The 22,659-nt window shown below is 37.9% G+C and overlaps 1 protein-coding gene across 4 annotated transcripts in view; it reads left to right on the forward strand.

Moving 5' to 3' along the window:
• Positions 1 to 22,659, forward strand: part of LOC149451185 (serine/threonine-protein phosphatase 6 regulatory subunit 1-like) — a 280,567-nt gene that overhangs the window by 140,311 nt on the left and 117,597 nt on the right. For all 4 annotated transcript variants that reach the window (XM_089691024.1, XM_089691026.1, XM_089691023.1 and 1 more), the window contains exons 9-12: positions 2,469 to 2,621; positions 16,662 to 16,796; positions 17,564 to 17,628; positions 21,339 to 21,454. In XM_089691024.1, the coding sequence (XP_089547150.1) occupies positions 2,469 to 2,621; positions 16,662 to 16,796; positions 17,564 to 17,628; positions 21,339 to 21,454 (469 nt within the window). The remainder of the gene's footprint in view (positions 1 to 2,468; positions 2,622 to 16,661; positions 16,797 to 17,563; positions 17,629 to 21,338; positions 21,455 to 22,659) is intronic.

The following is a 22,659-nucleotide window of genomic DNA, read 5'->3' on the forward strand; positions in this document are numbered from 1 at the left end:
CAGTTTGTCAGGCTGTGGAGTTGTCTGGAGAACCTTTCAGTTTAGTGGATGTGCTAATCAGAGGAGCAGAAGTTGCCGATCCAACATCCTTGAATTTTGTGTGTCGGCTGACTCTCCCTCACTGGTCTGCCAGTCTTAGGGTGCAGTATGACAATTTCATTGCTGTGGCATACGCAATCCATCAAGCAGGGATATGAAGTTGTGCAGCTTAGTAAGAAGTGGACCTAAACTGCTTTTGGGCAGAATGTCACGTTCCATACCTTCTCTACATTGCACATTCCCAGTCTGGAAAATTGTCAGTTGGACATTCCCAGTCATTAACAGCTGAATAAGGGATATTGAGCCTTTCACCCAAAGGTGTTCATGGAGATTTTTCTGCAAAGGGGGAATTCAGATGTGGATCTCTTGCCATGCAGATTCAACAACAAAGCCAGACAGGTTTATATCACACACTAGGGATGCTTAGGTGTTTTGTGGTGAATGCCTATTTGGGATAATTTTTCCCTGATCCATACCTTCCATCCAATTTCCCTGCCAGCCCAAGAAGGGCTGGCAGGGAAATTTTGCATGTAAACAGTGTAAATCTCTTTGCAGATGAGCCATGGACTCTTTCAGGTCGACCAGACTTTGCAGGTTCTGATCTTGTATCCTGCTTTACCGTCACTGGCTTTGACAGCATAGTTGTTGAAGCCCAAGTCCTGAAGGACAGAGATCTTTTTAAGTTTCTTCCATGACCGTATGTAATGGGGTGCATTTTGGCTTTTCTCCAGTGTGGTGTGGAAAGGTTTCTGGCTTTATGTACCATCAAGGGGCAAAATATTACCTTTCATTCTTTTTCAGAGACCTATCATGTTTCATTTCTTTGGTAAGAATTTTGTGCAGGGATATACGATGATTTTTGGGCATTCCCCCTTTGTTTTAACGGGACCTTCCAACAACCAGTCCAACAAAATAGTGCTCCTTTAACAAAAGTAAAAAATATGTGTAAAATAGTGCTTCCAGAAGATCCAAAAGGAAGACATGCCCACCAATCCAATACCATTGAAGGAAAAAAGAGAACACCTCGAAGGTCAGGTGGTAATAAAAGTAAGTGGATGGTTACCATAATCAGAATAGCCCCAAACCAATCCTTATTTGACGATGGGATGCCGTTCCAACCCTGGACTCCACTCAGACTCCTCCCAAGTTCATAAACCGATAAAACACAAAACCTCATAGTGCAGTATATTCTAAATATAATTTATTAAAACAGCAACATTGCACTCACATGTTAAAAAGAAACAGGCATTAACGTTTCCAAAGTTGCAGCATACACAAAAACATAGCGTTCCTTTCAATCAATAATCAGTGTGGTGATGTTAGGTGGTGTCCAGTGCGTTTCGTCTTATGTTTGACGTCAGGAGCCACACCCCTGATTATGTCAAGTGTATGATCCACTTAATTTTTACCACTGGACCTCCGAGGTGTTCTCCTTTTTCCTTCAATGGTATTGGATTGATGTGCACTTTTGCTTTCTTTTGGATCGTCTGGATGCACTATTTTGCACATATTTTGGACTTTTGTTATAGGAGCACTTTTTGGTTATACTGTCACTTTGATTAGCACTGCCCTTTTTTGATTTGGATTTTGTGAGGTTGGTTGTGTCTTCCTGTGACAGCAGCTTTCCTCTTTTTTTTTTTTCTTTTCAATGTATCCAAGCGCAGGAATACACGTTACTTTGTTGCAGACATCCCCATTTGAACCTCTCAGAGAAATTCCCTTGTCACTCCTTATGTGAAAATTGTCTCTTTAATTGTCATTACTGCAACTTAGTGTAAGGACTGAAGGTTTTTTTTTACCTTTATAGAATGCATGAAAGGTAAAAAGAAAACCTTCAGTGTGCAGCTCCCCCCCCCCTCAGTCCCTCCAATAACTCAAGCTTGATCCAGTGATGAGCACGAGAGCAGCTGCTCTCCTGGGTCTCTCCCTCCTCATTGGCTGAGACATAGCAGCAGGAGCCATTGGCTCCATCTACTGTCAATCGCAGCCAGTGTGGAGGGAGCCGAGGGTGAGGCCAAGCTGTTCTCTGTGTCTTATGGACACACAGAGGTAGCTCGGGAGGGAACCCGCAAGAATGCCCCCAGTGCAGGCAGCTTGCTCTGGGCCAGTCTGCGGAAGGGGGGGAGGGGTGGAGGAGTCAGGAGAGCCGAGAAGAGGAGGATCAGGGCTACTCTGTGCAAAACTATTGCACAGAGCAAGTAAGTATGAAATATTTTATTAAAAAAAAGCTGAACCTTTAGTATCACTTCAATATAGGGACATAATTTAGTATGAGATATAAAACCATGCATTTGTAAATTGATCCTCTTGTGTCCGCACTATAGACTTTAGCATAGAAAATGATTCCAGCAATGCTTTATTCAAAGTAAACCCACTATATATTTGTATGAATGTAAACATCTTGACATTTTTTTCTCTTTTCTTTCTAGAAACAAAGTTTACTTACAACTTGGGGCGTTCTCGATCCACCATTAGGGAATACTCGGCTCCATGTAGTGAAATTGCTTGCTAGCACAATTAATGCAAACAACAGGGCTTTAAATCAAGAACTTATAAGACTTGATTCCATCAACACCATGCTGGTAAGTATGACCTTTCTTCTGCATGTATATTTTTTTTAAGATAGCTTACACAACTTCATTGTATGTAGATACTTTGAAGTACAGACTGTCAAATTGTGGTTAATTGTTGAACAGGCGAAATATGGAAGGGCATATCACTGCAGTGGTGGAGAGTGCAGATATGTGCATTAAATAATAAACACCCAAATCAAAAAAATATTCACATATAAGTCCAAAATATATAGAATCAAAAAAATATATAAAATAAAATAAAATAAACACCCAAATCAAAAATGTTCACATATAAGTCCAAAATATATAGAATCAAAATAAAATCTTTCCAATAATTAGTGTTTTTCAGACGTTTTAAGAAACAGTCCCCTTTGCCGAATTCCAATCCAGGACCTCAAATTCAGAATACCTCAGAAAAAATAAAACTCAATATAGTGTATTATCATTACAATAAGGAAAAAAACACTCGTGAAGACTAAAAGTGATTCCTCCAGGGCTATCACCCGTGGTAAACAACACTCCAAAAGGTGATAAAGTGCAGCACTCCACACTAGTGTTACCATCCAAATGGGCTAGTACCATTATCCTCTAAAAAAAAATATATATAGTGTCATCTCTCTTGTGAGAATAAAAACTATTACCCTCTTGCAATGCAGACCAAGCAAAATTCCTTCCAAACAGTCCAGAGTTTATCCTCTTCAGAGGCTTCTATTTTCTCCCAATCCTTCTTCCCAGTTCCTCAAACTGGGGGGCAGATAGTACACAACTCAGTGAAGTATATATAAAAGCATTCACAATTTATTACAATCTTACATTGAAAACGCCAACGTCCATCCTCTCCCACAGTCCATAACTATGAATTCCAGTGTTCAAGATGGCCGTGCCGCTACTTCCGGTTTGAAATCATATAGTACGTCCTTACGTCCTTGACGCGTTTCGTCACTTCCGACTTGTTCACAAGGGTTCCGGACGTCCTATGTGCGGCTCCTCTTATCCTACTCTAAGTGCTGGCAGGATAATCGAACCTCCATCTTTACTCATGGCAACATCCGCCACTTACTAAGTCTTCTGAATACGATTTTCATAGTCGGAAAGGCGGACTACAATCATATTAAAATATATCTACGGCTCACGAATAATTGCAATATTCACCTATAGGAAAACCCAAGGATAATACTATACTACCCAGAGCAATATAAAGTTACAAGGAGACCCTTCCCACACTCTCTTGCTCCCCCTACTGTCCTAAGTTAAATGGCAACAAATAATATCATCCTACTATTAACTTATAATAAACATAAAGATGACAACAATATTATTATGTAAATATAGAAAACACCTCCCTCCAATCCTAATCATTACCACTCACTAAATCATATAAATAGTATGCATCTCCTTCCTACAATGAAACCTTATATAAACTCTAAAGCCACAAATAAACAAATAATATTAATTCCCTCTCACCATAAGGGTACGGACCCGAAGCATAAAACTACATATAATATATAAAATGTATAAAATACTCAATATAAGATTTTAATGTTTCCAAAAACTCCAATAAATAACAAGTATACTATCGCTAGCAACTCCAATATAAAGCCAACTCCCTTTCTTTTAAAATTTAAAATTAAAAATTAGAAATCAGAAATAAAACAATTAAGATCCAGTTCAATATTCAAACCTCTAGGTTTTAAAGTGCGTAATTTATAGATCCAAAATGTTTCATTTCGAGAAAGCATCTGAATTCTATTCCCCCCTCTCCAATGAGATTCTACCATGTCGATCCCACAGAATTTTAATCCACTAGGGTCAGAATTATGAAATTTTTTAAAATGTCTGGCCACATAATGATTACTTTTCCCTTTAGCAATATTACCTACATGTTCTTTCAATCTTTCAGATAGGGCCCTTTTTGTCCTGCCTATATACTGCAGTTTGCAAGGACATTCTAACAGGTAGGTAACATATTTAGTACTGCAAGTAATAAATTTCTCTACATCGTACCTTTCCCCCGTATTGCACGACATAAAGTTATTAATCTTTCTATCTTTAATGTTTGTAATTTTACATATCTTGCACTTTTTACATGGGAAAAACCCTGTCAAATTGAACAACCTCATACTCTTCTTATTAGGGGGTGAGATGACCCCTTTCACTAAGCTGTTTCTTAAATTACTGTTTTTTCTATAGATAAAAGGTGGTCTACTTGGAAGAAGGGAACCTAATATCACGTCTTTTTTTAAAATCGGCCAATACCTGCTAAAAATCTTTTCCACCTCTCTGTACTGGCAATTAAACCGAGAGATAAAAGCAAATTCCACTTTTTTATTTACTTCTTTTACTTTATTTTCTTTAATAATTTTCCCCTCCCCTAAATAATTTTTACTAATTTGAAACCTCATGTTCTCTAATTTTATAGGATCATATCCTTTCTGTATGAAACGTTCTTTGATAATGTTCGATTGTGTGATATAATCATCCAATCTCGAACAATTCCTCATGATCCTGGAGAACTGACCTTTGGGGATTCCCTCAATCCATTGAGGGTGATGACAGCTATTAGAAGGGATAAACCCATTCCTGTCTGTCTCTTTAAAAAAAGTTTTGAAATGTATTCTATTATTATATTTAAAAATATTGAGATCTAAAAAATTGGCCGACTGTGCACATATATCCTTAGTAAATCCCAATCCGAATTCATTATTTCCAATAAAATCCAAGAATATTTCCAAATTTTCAACCGTTCCCTCCCAGACCACCAAGATATCATCAATAAACCTTTTCCAGACCTTTAACCCCTCCCAATACCTTCCATATATTTCCTTCCATTCCCACCTGGCCAAAAAAACATTAGCCAGGCTGGGCGCGAACTTCGCGCCCATAGCCACGCCCTTTATCTGTTCATAAAAGTCTCCTTGATGCCAAAAATAGTTTCTTCCCATACTAAATTCTAAAAGTTGCAAGATTAATTTTCTTTGTTTTCTATGCAAATTCGTATATTTCTGTAGGCCCCATTTTATAGCTGTGATTCCGTCATCATGCTTTATACTAGTGTATAACGAATTTACATCAATAGTAATAAAAATAGTCTCCTCTGAGACCTCCATTCCTTCCAGAATGTTAATCACATCCTGGCTATCTTTCAAGTATGAGGGCATCTTCTTAACTATGGGCTGCAAAAAGAAGTCAACATATTGCCCTATCCTTGAATGGATGGAGTCTATACCATTTATAATGGGTCTTCCTGGGGGTTTTTCAAGGCTCTTATGTATTTTAGGCAATATATACATAAAAGGTGTTTTACAATGTGTAGGGATGAGATATTTCGCTTCTTTTTCATTTAAAATCTTATCTTCCTTGGCTTTATTTATTATTTTCTGGAGCTGCTTCCTGTAAAGATTAATAGGATTTTTTGCTATTTTCTTATATGTTTCTGTATCACTTAAAATTATCCTCATCTCCTCCTCATAACTGCTTCGATCCAAAATAACAACCCCTCCACCCTTATCCGCTGGTCTAATCACTATGTTATTTTTCTTCTTCAATGACATAAGGCCTTGTTGGAACAATTCTTCCTCCCTAAATTTTCGAAAGCTCACTCCATATAGGTCCTCAACTACCATCTGTTTGAAGACCTCTAAATTCTGATTTTTTGAATTCACAGGATTAAAGGTAGACTTGTTCCTCAGATCACTATGTACAAATAATGATCTACCTATGTGGTTGGCGGATAAGGATGGACCTGGTAGTGACGCAAAATATTTCTTAATGTTAAGTTTTCTAATAAATCTATTAACATCAATATATGTTTCAAACTTGTTTAAATTTGCCTTAGGGGCAAACTTTAAACCATTATCCAATACCTTAATTTCATTTTCTGTCAACGGATGGGAGCTTAGGTTGTAAATCCCTTCTCCTAAGTATTTTTCCTTTTCCTTTTGTTTTCGCTCTCTTTCTCCTTCTCCACATTCCCTGGATTTCTCTCTCCCTCTTCCCAATTTTGGGGGGCATGTCCCTCCCAATTGTCCCTGTAATTGTTTGGGGGATATCTGGGTCCTCCTTTTCCCCAATAGGGTGGACAATTGAATGGTCTCTGAGGGGGTGGAGGTGGGGGCGGGAAATTGGGTGGTCTCTGTGGAGGTGGACCCCATGGTGGATGACCTCTGTATCCCCCTTGAAAATTTCCATTACCTATATTCCTATTATACCTTGGGCTATAGTATTCCCCATTCCATCCTTCAAAGGGTTGGAATCTATTGGAGACCGGGACATTGTATATTTGCCTCGAAGGGCTTACACCTTTCTGATTATTTTTTCCATAATTTTTCAATGGAGATTTATATTCTCTTTGTTTCCCTTTCTGCTGATGGGGGCCTTTTTTGTAAACACCCCCTGATGGACGAACATCCTTATTTTCTACTTTTTCCCCTATAGGTGAAGAAGCAGGAGAAGACTCAGTTGAGACACACTGTCCCATCTTTACATCCTGCCATTTGTATATTTTCTGACATTGGAAATCTCCCATGTCTCTCACAAATTTCTTATGTTTTTTCTTTTTAATCTCACCATCTTTTTTGTTTAATTGTTCATGCAAAGTTTTCATTCGTTCATTGTATTCCTTACTTTCTTTATATACTTCCACTTTTTTCTTAAGTTCCCCTAATTTGGATTCTACTGCCCCCAACTTTCTTTTCTTCCTCTCGATAAGTAAATACATCAGTTGTTTCTCACATGTATGAAGGAAAGCTTTCCACTCTGCCATAGAGGCCTCATCAAATAAACCATCATTAGGTCCTATCTCCCATCTTAACCTTCGGGGAACGATTCCCTCCAAAATATATTTTTCGAAGGTCACCATGTCCCACCATAATTGAAGTTTTTTTTTCCATTACGTGGCCTACTTTTTTCACCAATAGTTCTAAATTCTCATCCGAAACTGATTGTGTAGTAGTGAACACTTCTTCCAAATTTACTTTCCTATTTTCCATAAAGTTAAATATCTCCATAATGCTTTATAATTACTCAAATCAAAATATTTACCAAACCTTCCCCTAGAGTGACCAACACCCCCTGGTGTGTAAATATATATATATATACAGACTCTAAATTTCCCTCATGAAAAGTATCACTCTCACCCTTGAAAGTGCAAACAAAATATAAATAGTATCTTTTCAATGCTCCCTCGCACCCACTAGTAAAAAATAAACACCCAAATCAAAAAAATATTCACATATAAGTCCAAAATATATAGAATCAAAAAAATATATAAAATAAAATAAAATAAACACCCAAATCAAAAATGTTCACATATAAGTCCAAAATATATAGAATCAAAATAAAATCTTTCCAATAATTAGTGTTTTTCAGACGTTTTAAGAAACAGTCCCCTTTGCCGAATTCCAATCCAGGACCTCAAATTCAGAATACCTCAGAAAAAATAAAACTCAATATAGTGTATTATCATTACAATAAGGAAAAAAACACTCGTGAAGACTAAAAGTGATTCCTCCAGGGCTATCACCCGTGGTAAACAACACTCCAAAAGGTGATAAAGTGCAGCACTCCACACTAGTGTTACCATCCAAATGGGCTAGTACCATTATCCTCTAAAAAAATATATATATAGTGTCATCTCTCTTGTGAGAATAAAAACTATTACCCTCTTGCAATGCAGACCAAGCAAAATTCCTTCCAAACAGTCCAGAGTTTATCCTCTTCAGAGGCTTCTATTTTCTCCCAATCCTTCTTCCCAGTTCCTCAAACAGGGGGGCAGATAGTACACAACTCAGTGAAGTATATATAAAAGCATTCACAATTTATTACAATCTTACATTGAAAACGCCAACGTCCATCCTCTCCCACAGTCCATAACTATGAATTCCAGTGTTCAAGATGGCCGTGCCGCTACTTCCGGTTTGAAATCATATAGTACGTCCTTACGTCCTTGACGCGTTTCGTCACTTCCGACTTGTTCACAAGGGTTCCGGACGTCCTATGTGCGGCTCCTCTTATCCTACTCTAAGTGCTGGCAGGATAATCGAACCTCCATCTTTACTCATGGCAACATCCGCCACTTACTAAGTCTTCTGAATACGATTTTCATAGTCGGAAAGGCGGACTACAATCATATTAAAATATATCTACGGCTCACGAATAATTGCAATATTCACCTATAGGAAAACCCAAGGATAATACTATACTACCCAGAGCAATATAAAGTTACAAGGAGACCCTTGTGAACAAGTCGGAAGTGACGAAACGCGTCAAGGACGTAAGGACGTACTATATGATTTCAAACCGGAAGTAGCGGCACGGCCATCTTGAACACTGGAATTCATAGTTATGGACTGTGGGAGAGGATGGACGTTGGCGTTTTCAATGTAAGATTGTAATAAATTGTGAATGCTTTTATATATACTTCACTGAGTTGTGTACTATCTGCCCCCCTGTTTGAGGAACTGGGAAGAAGGATTGGGAGAAAATAGAAGCCTCTGAAGAGGATAAACTCTGGACTGTTTGGAAGGAATTTTGCTTGGTCTGCATTGCAAGAGGGTAATAGTTTTTATTCTCACAAGAGAGATGACACTATATATATATTTTTTAGAGGATAATGGTACTAGCCCATTTGGATGGTAACACTAGTGTGGAGTGCTGCACTTTATCACCTTTTGGAGTGTTGTTTACCACGGGTGATAGCCCTGGAGGAATCACTTTTAGTCTTCACGAGTGTTTTTTTCCTTATTGTAATGATAATACACTATATTGAGTTTTATTTTTTCTGAGGTATTCTGAATTTGAGGTCCTGGATTGGAATTCGGCAAAGGGGACTGTTTCTTAAAACGTCTGAAAAACACTAATTATTGGAAAGATTTTATTTTGATTCTATATATTTTGGACTTATATGTGAACATTTTTGATTTGGGTGTTTATTTTATTTTATTTTATATATTTTTTTGATTCTATATATTTTGGACTTATATGTGAATATTTTTTTGATTTGGGTGTTTATTTTTTACTAGTGGGTGCGAGGGAGCATTGAAAAGATACTATTTATATTTTGTTTGCACTTTCAAGGGTGAGAGTGATACTTTTCATGAGGGAAATTTAGAGTCTGTATATATATATATATTTACACACCAGGGGGTGTTGGTCACTCTAGGGGAAGGTTTGGTAAATATTTTGATTTGAGTAATTATAAAGCATTATGGAGATATTTAACTTTATGGAAAATAGGAAAGTAAATTTGGAAGAAGTGTTCACTACTACACAATCAGTTTCGGATGAGAATTTAGAACTATTGGTGAAAAAAGTAGGCCACGTAATGGAAAAAAAACTTCAATTATGGTGGGACATGGTGACCTTCGAAAAATATATTTTGGAGGGAATCGTTCCCCGAAGGTTAAGATGGGAGATAGGACCTAATGATGGTTTATTTGATGAGGCCTCTATGGCAGAGTGGAAAGCTTTCCTTCATACATGTGAGAAACAACTGATGTATTTACTTATCGAGAGGAAGAAAAGAAAGTTGGGGGCAGTAGAATCCAAATTAGGGGAACTTAAGAAAAAAGTGGAAGTATATAAAGAAAGTAAGGAATACAATGAACGAATGAAAACTTTGCATGAACAATTAAACAAAAAAGATGGTGAGATTAAAAAGAAAAAACATAAGAAATTTGTGAGAGACATGGGAGATTTCCAATGTCAGAAAATATACAAATGGCAGGATGTAAAGATGGGACAGTGTGTCTCAACTGAGTCTTCTCCTGCTTCTTCACCTATAGGGGAAAAAGTAGAAAATAAGGATGTTCGTCCATCAGGGGGTGTTTACAAAAAAGGCCCCCATCAGCAGAAAGGGAAACAAAGAGAATATAAATCTCCATTGAAAAATTATGGAAAAAATAATCAGAAAGGTGTAAGCCCTTCGAGGCAAATATACAATGTCCCGGTCTCCAATAGATTCCAACCCTTTGAAGGATGGAATGGGGAATACTATAGCCCAAGGTATAATAGGAATATAGGTAATGGAAATTTTCAAGGGGGATACAGAGGTCATCCACCATGGGGTCCACCTCCACAGAGACCACCCAATTTCCCGCCCCCACCTCCACCCCCTCAGAGACCATTCAATTGTCCACCCTATTGGGGAAAAGGAGGACCCAGATATCCCCCAAACAATTACAGGGACAATTGGGAGGGACATGCCCCCCAAAATTGGGAAGAGGGAGAGAGAAATCCAGGGAATGTGGAGAAGGAGAAAGAGAGCGAAAACAAAAGGAAAAGGAAAAATACTTAGGAGAAGGGATTTACAACCTAAGCTCCCATCCGTTGACAGAAAATGAAATTAAGGTATTGGATAATGGTTTAAAGTTTGCCCCTAAGGCAAATTTAAACAAGTTTGAAACATATATTGATGTTAATAGATTTATTAGAAAACTTAACATTAAGAAATATTTTGCGTCACTACCAGGTCCATCCTTATCCGCCAACCACATAGGTAGATCATTATTTGTACATAGTGATCTGAGGAACAAGTCTACCTTTAATCCTGTGAATTCAAAAAATCAGAATTTAGAGGTCTTCAAACAGATGGTAGTTGATTACCTATATGGAGTGAGCTTTCGAAAATTTAGGGAGGAAGAATTGTTCCAACAAGGCCTTATGTCATTGAAGAAGAAAAATAACATAGTGATTAGACCAGCGGATAAGGGTGGAGGGGTTGTTATTTTGGATCGAAGCAGTTATGAGGAGGAGATGAGGATAATTTTAAGTGATACAGAAACATATAAGAAAATAGCAAAAAATCCTATTAATCTTTACAGGAAGCAGCTCCAGAAAATAATAAATAAAGCCAAGGAAGATAAGATTTTAAATGAAAAAGAAGCGAAATATCTCATCCCTACACATTGTAAAACACCTTTTATGTATATATTGCCTAAAATACATAAGAGCCTTGAAAAACCCCCAGGAAGACCCATTATAAATGGTATAGACTCCATCCATTCAAGGATAGGGCAATATGTTGACTTCTTTTTGCAGCCCATAGTTAAGAAGATGCCCTCATACTTGAAAGATAGCCAGGATGTGATTAACATTCTGGAAGGAATGGAGGTCTCAGAGGAGACTATTTTTATTACTATTGATGTAAATTCGTTATACACTAGTATAAAGCATGATGACGGAATCACAGCTATAAAATGGGGCCTACAGAAATATACGAATTTGCATAGAAAACAAAGAAAATTAATCTTGCAACTTTTAGAATTTAGTATGGGAAGAAACTATTTTTGGCATCAAGGAGACTTTTATGAACAGATAAAGGGCGTGGCTATGGGCGCGAAGTTCGCGCCCAGCCTGGCTAATGTTTTTTTGGCCAGGTGGGAATGGAAGGAAATATATGGAAGGTATTGGGAGGGGTTAAAGGTCTGGAAAAGGTTTATTGATGATATCTTGGTGGTCTGGGAGGGAACGGTTGAAAATTTGGAAATATTCTTGGATTTTATTGGAAATAATGAATTCGGATTGGGATTTACTAAGGATATATGTGCACAGTCGGCCAATTTTTTAGATCTCAATATTTTTAAATATAATAATAGAATACATTTCAAAACTTTTTTTAAAGAGACAGACAGGAATGGGTTTATCCCTTCTAATAGCTGTCATCACCCTCAATGGATTGAGGGAATCCCCAAAGGTCAGTTCTCCAGGATCATGAGGAATTGTTCGAGATTGGATGATTATATCACACAATCGAACATTATCAAAGAACGTTTCATACAGAAAGGATATGATCCTATAAAATTAGAGAACATGAGGTTTCAAATTAGTAAAAATTATTTAGGGGAGGGGAAAATTATTAAAGAAAATAAAGTAAAAGTAGTAAATAAAAAAGTGGAATTTGCTTTTATCTCTCGGTTTAATTGCCAGTACAGAGAGGTGGAAAAGATTTTTAGCAGGTATTGGCCGATTTTAAAAAAAGACGTGATATTAGGTTCCCTTCTTCCAAGTAGACCACCTTTTATCTATAGAAAAAACAGTAATTTAAGAAACAGCTTAGTGAAAGGGGTCATCTCACCCCCTAATAAGAAGAGTATGAGGTTGTTCAATTTGACAGGGTTTTTCCCATGTAAAAAGTGCAAGATATGTAAAATTACAAACATTAAAGATAGAAAGATTAATAACTTTATGTCGTGCAATACGGGGGAAAGGTACGATGTAGAGAAATTTATTACTTGCAGTACTAAATATGTTACCTACCTGTTAGAATGTCCTTGCAAACTGCAGTATATAGGCAGGACAAAAAGGGCCCTATCTGAAAGATTGAAAGAACATGTAGGTAATATTGCTAAAGGGAAAAGTAATCATTATGTGGCCAGACATTTTAAAAAATTTCATAATTCTGACCCTAGTGGATTAAAATTCTGTGGGATCGACATGGTAGAATCTCATTGGAGAGGGGGGAATAGAATTCAGATGCTTTCTCGAAATGAAACATTTTGGATCTATAAATTACGCACTTTAAAACCTAGAGGTTTGAATATTGAACTGGATCTTAATTGTTTTATTTCTGATTTCTAATTTTTAATTTTAAATTTTAAAAGAAAGGGAGTTGGCTTTATATTGGAGTTGCTAGCGATAGTATACTTGTTATTTATTGGAGTTTTTGGAAACATTAAAATCTTATATTGAGTATTTTATACATTTTATATATTATATGTAGTTTTATGCTTCGGGTCCGTACCCTTATGGTGAGAGGGAATTAATATTATTTGTTTATTTGTGGCTTTAGAGTTTATATAAGGTTTCATTGTAGGAAGGAGATGCATACTATTTATATGATTTAGTGAGTGGTAATGATTAGGATTGGAGGGAGGTGTTTTCTATATTTACATAATAATATTGTTGTCATCTTTATGTTTATTATAAGTTAATAGTAGGATGATATTATTTGTTGCCATTTAACTTAGGACAGTAGGGGGAGCAAGAGAGTGTGGGAAGGGTCTCCTTGTAACTTTATATTGCTCTGGGTAGTATAGTATTATCCTTGGGTTTTCCTATAGGTGAATATTGCAATTATTCGTGAGCCGTAGATATATTTTAATATGATTGTAGTCCGCCTTTCCGACTATGAAAATCGTATTCAGAAGACTTAGTAAGTGGCGGATGTTGCCATGAGTAAAGATGGAGGTTCGATTATCCTGCCAGCACTTAGAGTAGGATAAGAGGAGCCGCACATAGGACGTCCGGAACCCTTGTGAACAAGTCGGAAGTGACGAAACGCGTCAAGGACGTAAGGACGTACTATATGATTTCAAACCGGAAGTAGCGGCACGGCCATCTTGAACACTGGAATTCATAGTTATGGACTGTGGGAGAGGATGGACGTTGGCGTTTTCAATGTAAGATTGTAATAAATTGTGAATGCTTTTATATATACTTCACTGAGTTGTGTACTATCTGCCCCCCTGTTTGAGGAACTGGGAAGAAGGATTGGGAGAAAATAGAAGCCTCTGAAGAGGATAAACTCTGGACTGTTTGGAAGGAATTTTGCTTGGTCTGCATTGCAAGAGGGTAATAGTTTTTATTCTCACAAGAGAGATGACACTATATATATATTTTTTTAGAGGATAATGGTACTAGCCCATTTGGATGGTAACACTAGTGTGGAGTGCTGCACTTTATCACCTTTTGGAGTGTTGTTTACCACGGGTGATAGCCCTGGAGGAATCACTTTTAGTCTTCACGAGTGTTTTTTTCCTTATTGTAATGATAATACACTATATTGAGTTTTATTTTTTCTGAGGTATTCTGAATTTGAGGTCCTGGGTTGGAATTCGGCAAAGGGGACTGTTTCTTAAAACGTCTGAAAAACACTAATTATTGGAAAGATTTTATTTTGATTCTATATATTTTGGACTTATATGTGAACATTTTTGATTTGGGTGTTTATTTTATTTTATTTTATATATTTTTTTGATTCTATATATTTTGGACTTATATGTGAATATTTTTTTGATTTGGGTGTTTATTTTTTACTAGTGGGTGCGAGGGAGCATTGAAAAGATACTATTTATATTTTGTTTGCACTTTCAAGGGTGAGAGTGATACTTTTCATGAGGGAAATTTAGAGTCTGTATATATACAGATATGTGCATTGGTACAGTGGTTGCGAGCACTGAGGATGGTGTTGGTGCAGTGGCAAGTAAAGTGGGGAAATGTGGTAGAGCTGGTGGTAACAATGATGGTTGATGTGCCATGTGGTCCAGGGGGAGGAGGATGGGCATCAGCTGCAGTGGAGGGAGCGCAGGGGACTGACTTAAAGCACAGTGGTGGGGAAGTTGCAAGCATGGTGAGGAGGTTGCAGGAACATTGGTGAAGAGAGTGGTTTTGGGCTGTGCCGTGACAGTGGTGGTGAGGGGGTGGTGTCAGCTGCATGCAAAATGTAGTCTCTCCTACCAGCCACAGAGGTTGTAGGGTTGTTGGTGTGAGTTGCGAGGCCAAGAATTGCAGTGCCTATGTAAGTCATATCAGAAACTTAGGGGGATTTTGTGTGAGCTGATGGGGCTATAGTCCACATTGCAATACAGGCTTATGATTCCTGAACAGATTGCATGAACCATTCATTTGCTTTCTATTGGATATGACTGATGTGAATGGTACTGGTCTTCATTTAAATGTCTATGCTACAGCACGTGTAGAAGCAAAACGTTATTACCTACCTGCTGCCACTGTGGAAGCACCAGGTTTTGGTACCATTTTGGTTTATCCAAAAGACTGTACCTACCCTCAGCGTGGACCTGTCATTCAGTGACAGTACTGCTGTTCTCTAACCTGCATTGCTCTTTGCAGATACCAGCTATTGGCTCCAAGCATATAATGTACCCTCTCACTACTTATTTGTGGCTTCTACATGTCACTTTATCTACTGAAGTAAATTTTTGATAGGAGACTTGCTGTGCTGGGAGCAGATTGGTGGTATGTGCTGACATCGCTGGAAGTAAGAGAGAGATGAGGAGCAGTGTCACTAAAGGCTAGGTCTGGGTCTTGCTTCCTACGCATACGCAATGGTGCACCTTACACTTTTACAGACCTGTCTCCCGCTCCTGTATACATCGATGGGGTTTTACTACACGCATGTACAGGCAGCAGGAAGTAGAAGATGCACCGGCCTCATGTAAACATTGTGGCATCATACAGGTGAACTTGGTGATAAATAGTATGTAGTGGAGGGGTGGGTTAGATCAACACAGTGCAGGGTAGCAAAACATGCAGAAAATGTTGTTTTGAAAGTTTTTTGTTTTTTTAATCCTTAATCATAAGGCTATTATACTGTGTATGTGTTTTTCAACATATTGATTGACTTTTAACAGTAAAGGTGTCATTAAAATCTAAACTGCTTTTAAACACGTTTCTGTGTTCTCAAACATAACAGCTGATATGACAGTTTCTAAAGCCATATGGAAATACATACTGCCTGGCATTTTGGGAAGCACCTTCCCAAGTCCTCATAGCCGACATGTCGCTTGACCATCTGCAAATCAAAATATTAAGGCTCCTTTTAAACACTATGCTAGCCCATTGTTGTGTGCTACCTTGTTCAAGTTAATGTGTTGCATTATGACAGCCATTTCATCAAGAATGGGCTTCCAGTGCGTGGAAGCCCATTGAGAATAAACACCATAAAGCAAGTGGTGTGCATTATGGTGTGCTGTTGTGCAAGTTCATTGGCACCTACTGTACTTGTGACTCCTTATGCAATTCTAAAAGAATGGCACCGCATTGAGCTTCACAATTGCTCTGAAATGCACATTACTGCAATGCTAACTAACCCTGCACTAACTAAATCCAACCTGCATTTATTTTAGGACCATGTGGTTAGAAAAACCTCTCTTATAGGGTAGACAGGTTTAAACTATATCTTGCTGAAATGAAGGGAAAAACTACAACTCCTTTTTACATCTTTTAATAAGTGTATAGATATAAAGTATGCATGTGTAAATAACTTTTTTTTTTCTTTAAGTTCCTTTTAATGCTTGTATCTCCTTGTTTCAGAATTTGTATTTCAAGTACATGTACAATAACTTCTTGCACTCACAAATTGAAGTCTGCATCACAACGGTTTTAAATTCAATCCCTATTCAAGAAACGAATGAAAGCGAAGTCCAAGAAAATGAACTGGTTAAATATGTAAGAACATTTCATTTGAATTGTATTGGGTATTCTTTTTGTCACATAATCTCAAGTTACATTGAAGTTTATTTAGTATAATAAAGAACCTTAATTTTTGATAAGTACAGTGGATATAAAAAGTCTACACACCCCTGTTAAAATGTCTGGTTACTATGATGTAAAAAAAATGAGACAAAGATAAATAATTTCAGAACTTTTTCCACCGTTTATAGCCACTGTATATTAAAACGTATTTTTAAGTCGATAAATTGAGATGGCGATCAATTTCACCGAAAATTGTCAGTCTTCCACTTGGAAGCCTCATTATTGTACAGGTATTGAGGAATTTACATAAATATTGCTGTGATTTTGGCTTCTTTTCAAATTCTGAAATAGACTTCCAGCCAAAATATTTTCCATAGATTTGAATGGAATAGAAAAGGCATAGAGCTTCCATGTCTCTGTCTATGCTACAGTTGGACATTTCATATTTCAATGAAAGTAAGAAACAAAGCAAGGGGACCAAGGCTACAGTAAATAAAACTGAAAATAGGGTTCTAAAGTTGATATCTAGAAACACATGTGCATACCTTTTAGTTCTGTCCTTTAGTGTTCATGAAGAATTGAACCTGTACCTCTCATTTGTAAACACCAGCCCCAGAAAAGAGTTGCGCATTGTCGCTGGTCTCCTGTGTTAATATTCATAAAGAACTTTTATAAAAATAAAATTCTTCTGTAGTAGAAACAATCTAGGATTAATTAAATTTTTTTTTCTTTAATGCCAGCTTTTACAGAAATGTCAGCTTGTACAGAGGATACTTTCAGCATGGGAGGATAATGAAAAAGAACAGTAAGTTTTTATTGTGTATAGAATATATAACATTTTTATTTTTATTTGTGTGTATGTATCTGTGTATATATACACACTAGATTGCCAAAAGTGTTGGGACCCCTTCTCTTACACGCACATGAACTTTACTGGCATCCCAGTCTTAGTCTGTAGGTTCAATATTGAGTTGACCCACCCTTTGCAGTTATAAAAGCTTCAACTCTTCTGGGAAGGCTGTCCACAAGGTTTAGGAGTGTGTCTGTGGGAATGTTTGACCATTCCTCCAGAAGCACATTTGTGAGGTTGGGCACTGATGTCGGACGAGAAGGCCTGGCTCACAGTCTCCATTCTAATTCATCCCAAAGGTGTTCTATCGGGTTGAGATCAGGACTCTTGAAATTGTCCAAAATGTCTTAGTATGCTGAAGCCTTAAGAGTTCCCTTCACTGAAACTAGAAGGCCATGCCCAGTCCCTGAAAAACAACCCAACACCATAATTCCCTCCTCCACCAATCTTTACACTTGGCACAATGCAGTCAGGCAAATACCTTTCTGGCAACCACCAAACCCAGGCACGTCCATTGGATTGCCAGAAGCGTCCATTGGATTGCCAGAAGCGTGATTTGTCACTCAAGTCTCTGCTCTAGAGTCCAGTGGCGGCGTGCTTTACACCACTGCATCTGAAGCTTTGCATTACACTTGATGATGTAAGTCTTGGATGCAGCTGCTTGGCCATGGAAACCCATTCCATGAAGCGCTCTACACAGCAATTACTGAAGGCCACATGAAGTTTGGAAGTCTTTAGCTATTGACTTTGGAGACAGTTGGCGCCTTCTGCGCATTATGCGCTGACCCTGCTCTGTCATTTTATGTGGCCTACCACTTTGTGGCTGAATTGGTGCTGTTCCCAGTTGCTTCCACTATAATACCACGAACAGTTGACTGTGGAATATTTAGTAGCAAGGAAATGTCACAGATGAACTTATTGCACAGTTGACAAGCAATCACGGTACCACGCTTGAATTCACTGAGCTTCTGAGAGTGACCCATTTCACAAATGTTTGTAAAAGCAGTCTGCATGCCTAGGTGCTTGATTTTATCCACCTGTGGCCATGGAGGTGAGTGGAACACCTGAATCCAATGATTTGGAGGGGTGTCCCAATACTTTTGGCAATATAGTATGTTATATATATGTGTGTGTGTGTATACACACAGGTGAATCTCAATAAATTATAATATCATCAAAAAGCTCATTATTTTAGAAATTCAATTCAAAAAGTGAAATTCATATAAATATTCATTACACATAGAGTGATATAATTCAAGCATTTCTTTCTTTTGCTGATTATGGCTTACAGCTAGTGAAAACCGAAAATTCAGTATCTCAAAAGTCGAATATTACAATAAAAGAGGGGATTTTTAATACAGAACTGTTGGCTTTCGGAAACGTATGTCCATGTACAGTATAGTGTGAACTGAGGTGGTATGGAAGCCCAAGTTGCTTTGATAACGGCTTTCAGCTCATCTGCATTGTTAGATCTGGTGTCTCTCATCTTCCTCTTGACAATCCCCCACAGATTCTCTATGGGGTTTAGGTCAGGCGAGTTTACTTGCCAATCAAGCACAGTGATACCATGATCATGAAACCCCGTATTGGTACTTTTGGCAGTGTGGGTAGGTGCCAAGTCCTGATGGAAAATAAAATCAGCATCTCCAATAAAACTGGTCAGCAGAGGAAAGCATGAAGTGCTCTAGAATTTCCTGGTAGAGGGCTGCGCTGACTTTGGACTTGATAAAACACAGTGGACCAACACCAGCAGATATCATGGCTTCCCAAATCATTAGACTGTGGAAACATCACACTGAACCTCATGCAACTTGGATTCTGTGCTTCTCCACTCATTCTGTGCCTCTCCACTCATTCAAAATGTACTTTTATCCGAAAAAACGGACTTTGGACCACTGAGCAACAGTCCAGTCCTTTTTCTCCTTAGCCCAGGTAAGACGCTTCTGGTTCAGGAGTGGCTTGTCACAAGGTGTAGCCCATGTCCTGGTACTTCTGTGTGTGGTGGCTCTTGAGGCACTGACCAGCTGTAGTCCACTCCTTGTGAATCTCCCCCAAATTCTTAAATGGCCTTTGCTTCACAATCCTCTTAAAGCTGCGGTTATCCCTGTTGCTTGTGCACCTTTTTCTACCACACTCTTTCCTTCCACTCAACTTTCCATTAATATGCTTGGTTACAGCAGTCTATGAACAGCCAGCTTCTTTAGCAATGACAACTTTTGTGACTTGCCCTCCTTATGGAGGGTGTCAATGACTGTATTCTTGACAACAGTCAAGTCAGCAGTCTTCCCCATAACTGTCTAACTTGAGGAACCAGACTGAGAGACAATTTAAAGGCTCAGGAAACCTTTACAGGTGTTTTGAGTTAATTGGCTGATTAGAGTGCAACACCATGAGTCTACAGTATTGAACTTTTTCACAATATTGTAATTTTCTGAGATACCAAATTTTGGGTTTTCACTAGCTGTAAGCCATAATAATCAACATTAAAAGAAAGAAGTGCTTGAAATATATCACTCTGTGTGTAATGAATCTATATAATATGAGTTTCAGTTTTTTAATTCAATAACTGAAAAAAATAACTTTTTGATCTAATTTACTGAGATGCACCTGTGTGATAACACTTGGGCTCTATGTAGTAGAGGATGTAAACAGGCTCGTGTCCGTTTACACCTACCTCCAATCCAATCCGCTTAAAAAAAAAAAAAGAAAAGAAAAAGAAGGGGGTGTCGGTTTCCCTCTGATCGCATCAGACGGCAGTCAGGTGTAAAAGGATAGCTGGTCCGCTTACTTTCAACTGCCCGTATAGCAGAGCAGGCTCTGTCTATGTTTGCGCTGCATAAGTGGAGCAGAGACAGACCTTTCATCCGCCCACTTTTCTCTACTCAGTGGAGGATCAGCAAACTGATCCCCTGCTGAGCAAACGGATTCTGCACCATATCCTTATTTTTGTAATCAGATGGCTGCTGACCATAAAGGCGCATGCATACAGCCATGATTAATTTACTGATATCTAAAAGGAAAAAAAAAAGCACTTAGCAGTCAGAATGTGCTTCCATATTAACTATATTTTTAGACCTGTAAATGTATAAGTGCCAGTGCATTTTAGCGCAGCTGTAAAACCAAGATCAACGGAAGGACATCTGAAGAATGATCATTTCTAATGTGTCTTATTCACACCATAATGTTGTGTTGCGCTAAAATGCAAAATGTATGTCAAAATGTATGTCAACAGATGTCCGCTAAAACGCGACTAATATGAATGGAAATGTACATTCATTTTAGTGCAAGTCAGTGTGAATTGGCCCTCAGTCTGTGAAACTCTTCTTATTTTGTCTAGCTGGAATTTAAAAAAATGTATTCATGTGCATGTGTTAACACACATTTAAATCCATACATGCAGAAACTGCTGACCACAGATTTTAAGGATCCTTATGCAGCACAGTTGTGTAAATGCAGCGGTGTGCATGGGCCCATACAGTATAATATAATACAATATAGCTTGGTTCAGACTTTCAAATAAACTTTACATTTGAGCCCTAAACTCACACTTTAGAAACCATGCCTCTTCAGATGAGATTCATTTTTTTTTTGTATTTGCAGTCTATTCAAAATTTATTGAAGCCTGTATTTTTGCTATGCAACTTATATTATTTAAAATGTTTTAGGTCTGAAGGTGGACGGAGAAAAGGCTTTATGGGGCATCTTACCAAAATCGCAAATGCGTTGGTGCAAAGTTCAGAAAAAGGACCCAATACACTACTTATTGGGCAGCTTCTTAAAGGTGAGGACAGCAAATTGAAAGAAGTACTGCAGTTTTGTTAAAGGAGATAAAAACGTTTTATTTTTAGCATGTGTGGTATTGCAAAATAAGCCTTGCTATTGAAAAAAAATTGGGGTTAACCTTTCTTTTTTTACAGAAATTGTTGAACTACAGACTGTTTTTCCCTTCCCTTATTAAAATTGAGTTTTAAAATGTATTATACAGTGGAAGTTCTGGTAGTTTTTGTACTGTTTAAAAACAACTTGGTACAATCCAATACACATTTGGCTGATCTAAATGTTTTTTACTGACTTTGAGAGTTTCATTTAAAAGCCAAGTTCACCTTTGGAACATGTTACATGTTCCACCCCTATTTAGTGTGGAAAATCTAACATGTTCCAGTTCCTGCCTCACACCCTCTGTCACTTTTAAAAACATGGCTGTGTGACGATCCGCACACACAGCTACACCATTCATTCAGATTCCTGTGAAAGAATAAACTACAAATACCACCTTCCACCACAGCACGCAGATTTGTAGTTTCAGTGGGCTGTGGGGGCACTAATGCATGCTCTTAGTCAACCAACATGTCCTCCGGCTTTCAAACAGAAAGTCCTGTACAGAGGTATGGGCTGAAGGCCGGCGGACGTGTCTGTAGGAGCCCACATTACTGATCACGGGTGCAATGCTTTCCAGGCTACTGCAGGAAAAAATAGTAAATGCACTTTTTTTTCTTTTTTTTTTTGCCAAAATATGTGCATTTATTATTTTTCTGTGTAGGTGAACTTAACCTTTAAAGTGTAACTAAACTGAAGAAGAAAATTTAATATTTTGCATCTTACCAGACCTTAAAGTGTATGTGATAGTTGAATTTTTGTTCTTCATTCTGGCTTGTTTTTTTCTTTATTTTCCCCTGGCGGTCCTGCCAGTAGTACGCTTTAGGGTGACAATGTCCCCTAGCTGGAAGAAAAGAATAGTCATTCTAGGACAAGTTGTACGTTCTACAGAACACCCTTCCTCCTCACCTCTATAGCATAGTGTTGTGTTGTTCTGTAGTCCATGGAGAGCACTGGTAACGGTCAGCAGAGGCAGAGTGCACAGGAATTTATTGGCTTACAAGAGTTCTAACAGGTTCAGCAGGTATTTTTTGAATGTATCAAACAAAACACTTTCAATGAACTATTTAAGAGACCAAAGGAAAGCAAATAAGTGAAGTTCATTGTTGC

The sequence above is a fragment of the Staurois parvus genome, unplaced genomic scaffold (genome assembly GCF_062004578.1).
Source record: "Staurois parvus isolate SC_StPar_1 unplaced genomic scaffold, SC_StPar_1.0 ptg000548l, whole genome shotgun sequence".
In the NCBI taxonomy this organism is placed as follows: Eukaryota; Metazoa; Chordata; class Amphibia; order Anura; family Ranidae; genus Staurois; species Staurois parvus.